This window comes from Ipomoea triloba, chromosome 13 (assembly GCF_003576645.1).
Source record: "Ipomoea triloba cultivar NCNSP0323 chromosome 13, ASM357664v1".
Classification (NCBI taxonomy): Eukaryota; Viridiplantae; Streptophyta; class Magnoliopsida; order Solanales; family Convolvulaceae; genus Ipomoea; species Ipomoea triloba.
The window spans coordinates 20,904,991-20,911,902 of NC_044928.1; the positions used below are offsets into that span (position 1 = coordinate 20,904,991).

Here is a 6,912-nt window from a genome sequence, read left to right on the forward strand (position 1 = left end):
AAAAAAAAAAAAAAAAAAAAAAAAAAAAACTCTTTTGTGAATCGTTCGCACACGTTTTCTGGTTAGAAACTCACCAAAACTGTCTCACACTTATTCCGGTAACTAAAAAATTTAAAAATCTGTTTCCTTTAAAATGAACACTTTTCAAGACCGGTTTCAAGGGCAAATAAAAAACCTTTAATTTTTATATTGTATTTAATTTTAATTATGAAATTAATTGATGCTTGGTCGTATGAGAAGATTTCCAAAGGCCGGGACTTAAACAAATCTATTGTTTGTTAGTTTACAAATAACTAAATCTGTCACTTTATTAAGTAGCATGTCTTTCAAGTAACTAAAATTGCCACTTTACGCATAACTTAAGGTTAAATATGGTTGCAAAGACTAATAAGTCTGTACCATAGGTATAACTGAAGGACTAAAAATGCAATTTTTCCTATTATTTATTTATGTATTACAATTTACAACCTAAATACCTATCTAGATTCAACAAGGTGTATCTAATAACACTACAGAACCCATAATTTCCTAAACCATTACTATAATTCTCGTGTTGTTGATGCATTGATTCAAGCATAGGCAACAACCAGAAGTAAATCTTATATCACCCCTTAGAAGGGGAATGCCCCCATGCTTTGTATATTTATGATCTTTGGGTTGATAAAGTAAAACACATAATATTCTTAAGATATTTGTGTGCACAATGGGTATATAGGAAGTTCACTTTGTTCCCTTTTTCATTTGCAGTTCGCGAAGTGCATACACTTGTCGGATGTATACCATTTTCATGATATGATTGATATGCTTGTTGGATGTGGGTATGAAAAAGGAACTACATTGTTTGGATATGGTTATGATTTCCGGCAAAGCAATAGGTATTGTTTCAAATGTAAATTATCTTTCTTTGCTCCTCCAATGACTCTTAGGCAGGGGTTCTGGGGGCTTAAGATTAGTCTAGCGTAAGCTGGAAACCTAATGTATTGTTTGCCCAATCTTAACTTGTTTCTATTTTATAGCGTTTTGTTGAGTAGAATGGAGTGCCCTTAATCTATAGAGCTTGTGGTTGCAGGATTGACCAGGTGTTGAATGGCCTAAAAGAAAAACTGGAGGCTGCATATGAAGCCTCTGGGTCAAGAAAAGTGAATATAATTTCACACTCAATGGGGGGATTGCTGGTTACCTGTTTTATGTCTCTTTATACTAATGTATGCAAGATTTCCTTTATAAGTCTTGGAAACATTATATGATGGAACTATTTAGTCTCTATTGTGATGTGTTTGGAGAGGGCGTTTTCGCTCAAACGAAAACTACTCTACTCATCCTTCCATTTCTGAATATGAAACATAGCACAGAGTTGCGACTTTATGTTCCTCAATGTTAGGCGGAGGCTAGTAAAGGGCCAATTCTAGCAATTGGTGGCTAAGGGTTGTTGGGCGGAGGCTCGTGAAGGGTCAAGTCTAGCACTCTGCCTGTTGAAAATGTGGCGGTCTGTCTATAAGGAAATAAAGTTGTGCATTCGCTGTGAGCTAAAGCTTTTGGCGTTAGTGGTAATTAAGCGCTTGATCCTAACACTTATATCGTTCAATTTCAGATGTTTTCCAAGTATGTCAACAAGTGGATTGCCATAGCCTGCCCATTCCAAGGTGATTCTCCAGCCTTGGTTAAGCTATATATACAAAGCCCTCCTTCTTTATTGCATTATAGTGTTGGAAATTTGAATTATATATGAAATGTGCAAACAGGTGCGCCCGGATACATCAACGATTCGCTGTTAACTGGAGTGCAGTTCGTTGAAGGCTTTGAGAGCTACTTTTTTGTTTCACGCTGGACGATTCATCAACTGGTAAAGTCATGTAAACAAACTATGTCTCACTTTATCGTATGTTCTAAGTATGATAGATTAATCCGATTTCATTATGATGCTTAGTTGGTTGAATGTCCTTCGGTGTATGAGATGCTAGCAAACCCCGACTTCAAGTGGGAAAAGCAACCAGAAATTCGGGTGTGGCGAAAAAAAACTATTGATGAGGATGGATATGGAGATGGAGATGGAGATGGGGATACTATTGTTGAGCTGGAATCTTATGGTCCTAAAGAAAGTTTGATTGTGTTTGAAGAGGCATTAAAGGATAATGAGGTATTACCCTACACCATCTATGAACCAACATTTTTTGTTTATGTTAAAAATAAATCACCAACTTTTTTTGTAAAGTTGGTGTATTATGTAACGACTAAAAGATATGTTAGATCAAGCGCTTGCCAGTAACCTAAAAGGTATAGCTAGTAGAGAAGGCGTGATTTTATGTCCTTATATACCCGTTGATCAGGCTCTAATACTATTTGTTAGGATCAAACGCTTAGCACTGCGCCAAAAGTTATAGCTAATATCGAAGACGCAACTTTATTTCCTTATATAGTGTCACATTTTCGAGAGGTAGGGTGTTGGATTTGGTCCTTCACTAGCCTCCGTCCAACAATCCTTCCTCCAGCATCCTCCTCTCGAAAATGTGATAGCATCAGAAAATACAGTTGCCTTCCCCTACAAGCTATAACTTTTGGTACAATCCCTATTCCAGCATCTGCTTCTGGGAAATGTGACAGCATAAGGAAATAAAGTTGTGCCTTCCCTACGAGTTATAACTTTTGGCATAATAGTAAGTAGTTAATTCTAACAAGACAGTTAAAGCACGAAGTTGAGAAACTAGAAATTAGGTTGGAAGTGGGTAACATGGTGGTGGTTAACATGTATGTTCCCTCCAGGTGGAGCATAATGGGGAAACAGTTTCTCTTCCTTTCAACCTCTCAATTCTGAAATGGGCGACTGGCACTCGCCAAATTGTCAACAATGCTCAATTACCAGAGGGGATTTCTTTCTATAACATCTATGGGACATCTTTTGACACCCCTTTTGATGTTTGGTATGTGACTAACCAAATGCTTAGATGTTTTTATGACATTATAGTACTAAACAAACATGAAAATAGTGTACTAATTATTTTTATGCCTCCTGCTTGTCTTTTTTGCAGTTATGGTTCAGAAACTGAACCAATTGAGGATTTATCTGAAATCTGCCATACAACGGTAAGTAACTTAGTTATCAAGATGTCATTGAAGATTAAACTTTCCCCCTTTAACAATTTAACCATCCCTAATAATAGTCTACTTATTTGACTATACTTTAATTTGATGTGTTATAGCCTGAATACTCCTATGTGGATGGTGATGGAACTGTTCCAGCTCAATCAGCCAAGGTAACATTCTTTTTTCCTTTCGACTAACTTTGTAGTCCGATCATTTATAGTGCCTAAAAAGTAGGGGTGTTAAAGTGCGTCAATCCTAGCTTATTACTCACATTCTTACCTCGAGCTCGCAATTGTAGCAATGAACTATTCTAACCACACTAATATTGACAAATGCGTGCTTGTAGAGCAATTAGAATACAAGACTATTATGTAATTTGATGGATCTCAGCGTTGCACTATGCTTACTTTCTAGTAGGTCACCGACGACTATAAGTTAAACACGTTTAACCACAGAGTTCTTTGGCTATCTGGTTGCTATACCGTATTTAAAACTAATTGGTGATAAGTAAGTGAATATTAACCGTTTAATCACATCTCTCCATGGAAAGCCACAACTCAGGTCTCGAATCGAGCATGGGCTAACTTGGCCAACCCTGCCAACGCCGAACATAATTTGATGACACCTCTATTACCATTCCAATGAGTGGCATAAAATTGAACCCTAGTGATGAAGGCAATGATTCTTATGGCTGAAAAAGTTTAAGAAAGTATAGAACATATATTATCGTGTTTCAAAAAAAAAAAAATACGAGATAGATTATTTTGATTACTCTTCCAAAATGATTGAATTAATTTTATTTTGTTTTAAAAAAAAATTGTGTAGGCTGATCATTTTGAAGCAGTGGAAAGGGTGGGAGTATGTTGTGGGCACCGAGAAATATTAAGTGATGAAAACGTATTTGAGCTACTTAAAGAGTGGTTAGGAGTGAATGAGAGTGAGATGACAACCAAGGTGAAGGTGAAGGTGAAGGTGAAGACCAAGGCCAGGACACGCAGAGTCATGGATGCTACACACTGAACTTTCATTGTCTATCTTTTATACTTTTATATTAAACAGTTAATAGTGTATAACCTCACAATGATACTCAAAGCATTTGGGAGAGTTGGCCTGGAGATTTAACATAGTTCCATACCCAAAGTCAAATATCAATTTCTTGATGTTTGGTTAAGAATAAATGAACCTCTTCCACTCAATCAGATCGTCTAGGTTATTTTTAAAATAATATAATAGGTTACTCATAAGTAATCGGTAAATTAAGAAGGTTGATATCAATTGTCTGACGAACTTGATTGGAGATAGTATAATACTTGAAATATGTTATATTTGATTATGTAGTGATGATTTACCCAATGTCATTTTGGAATGTCTTACCTTGTCGATCATATCCTGATAAAATCATATATACTCCGTATCATTGTTATAACAGTTTTTTTTTACCCACACGAGCTTAGCTGCTTAGGTCATTAGTTTAGTAGGCAGTATTTGGAAGAAGGAACTAAGGTTTGAAATTTGACAGCAGCATAAAATGGACAGATTCCTTTTGTTTCCTTAGGATTGGGGATTCAACCTCTTGGGAAAAGAATAATTTTTTGTTTTAAATAATACTATGAATATGACATTCTGCGAATGTTTTTGAGGGAATTTGGAGAAATTAACAAATACTTGACATGGGATGGAGTATATATATATATGGAAGAGATCTAGTGGAAGGAACTCTGTAAAAAATATAGTAAAATCTGAGCTGTTGATTCGAATACAATTCGTAGCTAAATATTAGAATCAATAACTAAAACATTGCTACTGAAAGTTAAGGCGATATGAAAAGGATAATGGAAGATCACATTTCTGTAACTCTATTCCCCAAGCAAGTAACTCCTTTCCAGGACTCTCCAAAAGGGTCACCACTGCTCGAGGTCCATTTCGTCATGCTGATTCAGGCTGCTAAACATTGTCCAAATTCTTTTGTCTTTAGTGGCAATTCCAGATTTAGTCCTAGACTATCGTTTTTTGCCATTTAACATCCCAGACTATTATTTGTTGGACACTTTTAGTCCTTCTCAAGACTTTTTCTATTTTTGTTATTTTTCAGATTCCAACCGGTTTAATTGCTTTACGGCTTTACTTAAATCTGGTTGAAAAATATGATTACTAAAAGCCAGATATTATCTAAAGTCTTAAAGCAATTAAATCGGTTGGAATATGAAAAATAACAAAAGAAAAATATGAAGAGACAAAAATGCCCTTACTAAAAATAGAAAAAGTCTTGAGAAGGACTAAAAGTGTCCAAAAAATAATAGTTTGGGATGTAAAATGACAAAAACAATAGTCTGGGACTAAATCTGGAATTGCCACCAAAGACAAGGGACCTCTGGTGGAATTAACTCTTTAAAAAATTAGAGTTTATTTCATTTTGGTCTTTATATTTGTAATTTTTACTTTTTATTCTAAACTTTAATTTGTTTTACTTTTCATCCTTGACTTTAAAAAAACTGTTCACACTTTTTAATCTAGGGATGGGAAAATGGTCAAATAGGCCCTCAAACTTTACCTAAAAAGTCAATTAGGTACCTAAACTTTTTAAAGGTGCAATTAAACCCTTTAACATCTTATTTTTGTGCAATGGGGTCCAAAAACAGGTTGGTGACCTGTGATAGCAGGTTAGAAATTCGACTGAGCCGGTCGCCGGAAAAGTCAACCGGCGACCAAATTTTGTTGCCTCTCTGGAATCTTGCCATTGCTTACTGGATCCAATAATTCAGTCTTAGAAGTAAGAAATGATGAGAAAAGCAAAGAGTTCATCAAGCCAACATCTTTTTACATATCTATCAGATTAAGCAGAAGAAAGAAAAGGCTATAATGTACAGCGTAAATATCTAGAAACAAGAAATTAAAGCTCAAGTTGGGAAAACAAATCAGGGAAATTAAGCAGACATGATCATCATCATCAAAAGAAGTAGAGGGGAAGGGAATTACTTGACAAGGGTAAATTGCCACAGTGGATGCAGTTGAACGGTGCCGGAGTGTCGCGGTACATAGTTTGCTGAATCGGAATTCCCTTGGGGTCTCCGACGATGGCGTTCGGAGGGATGACGCCAGCTTGGTAAGGGTTTTGTTGAACAAAGTACTGCTGCTGCTGCGATGGCGGCGGAAGCTTCCTTCCTTCCGTCAAAACCAGATTTGGTCGCCGATTGAGTTTTCCGGCAACCGTCGCCGTCGCCGGCAGTGATTTTTGGTCGGAAATAATTTCTAACCTGCTATCATAGGTCACCAACTTGTTTTTGAACCTCATTGCACAAAAATAAGATGTTAAAGGGTTTAATTGCACCTTTAAAAAGTTTAGGTATCTAATTGACTTTTCGGGTAAAGTTTGAGGGTCTATTTGACCCTTTTTCCTTTAATCTATGTAAAATGTCTTCAAATATAGTGAATGAAAAATAATTAAATATATAGAATAATTATAAAAAAAATTACTAACTAAAAATTAAAAAAAAAATCAATAAATTCGAGGCTTATGATGAAGGGCACACCAATTTAGTTTTTATTGAATGCACAGTGATACAAGATTATTATTACAATATATAGTTTACTTTTCGAACAAACCTATATTATAGAGACACACATAGTGATACAAAATTATTATTTAGTACAATATAAATTTACTTTTTGAACAAACATATATTATATAGAGACGTACATAGTAATACGAGATTATTATTACAATATATAGTTTACTTTTTGAACAAACATATATTATAGAGATACACATAGTGATACAAGATTATTATTATTACAATATTATTGAGATTGAATAAGTGATGAACATTATAG

At 35.2% G+C, this 6,912-nt stretch overlaps 1 protein-coding gene across 1 annotated transcript in view; it reads left to right on the forward strand.

Annotated features, from left to right (window-relative positions):
* The window catches only part of LOC116002546 (phospholipase A(1) LCAT3-like), a 5,671-nt gene extending 1,394 nt beyond the window's left edge, over positions 1-4,277 (forward strand). Inside the window, exons 3-11 of the mRNA XM_031242716.1 lie at positions 748-875; positions 1,070-1,205; positions 1,592-1,643; positions 1,743-1,843; positions 1,928-2,137; positions 2,761-2,918; positions 3,027-3,081; positions 3,198-3,251; positions 3,907-4,277. Of these exons, the coding sequence (XP_031098576.1) occupies positions 748-875; positions 1,070-1,205; positions 1,592-1,643; positions 1,743-1,843; positions 1,928-2,137; positions 2,761-2,918; positions 3,027-3,081; positions 3,198-3,251; positions 3,907-4,101 (1,089 nt within the window). The 3' untranslated portion in view covers positions 4,102-4,277. The remainder of the gene's footprint in view (positions 1-747; positions 876-1,069; positions 1,206-1,591; positions 1,644-1,742; positions 1,844-1,927; positions 2,138-2,760; positions 2,919-3,026; positions 3,082-3,197; positions 3,252-3,906) is intronic.
* Positions 4,278-6,912: the final 2,635 nt, after the last annotated feature.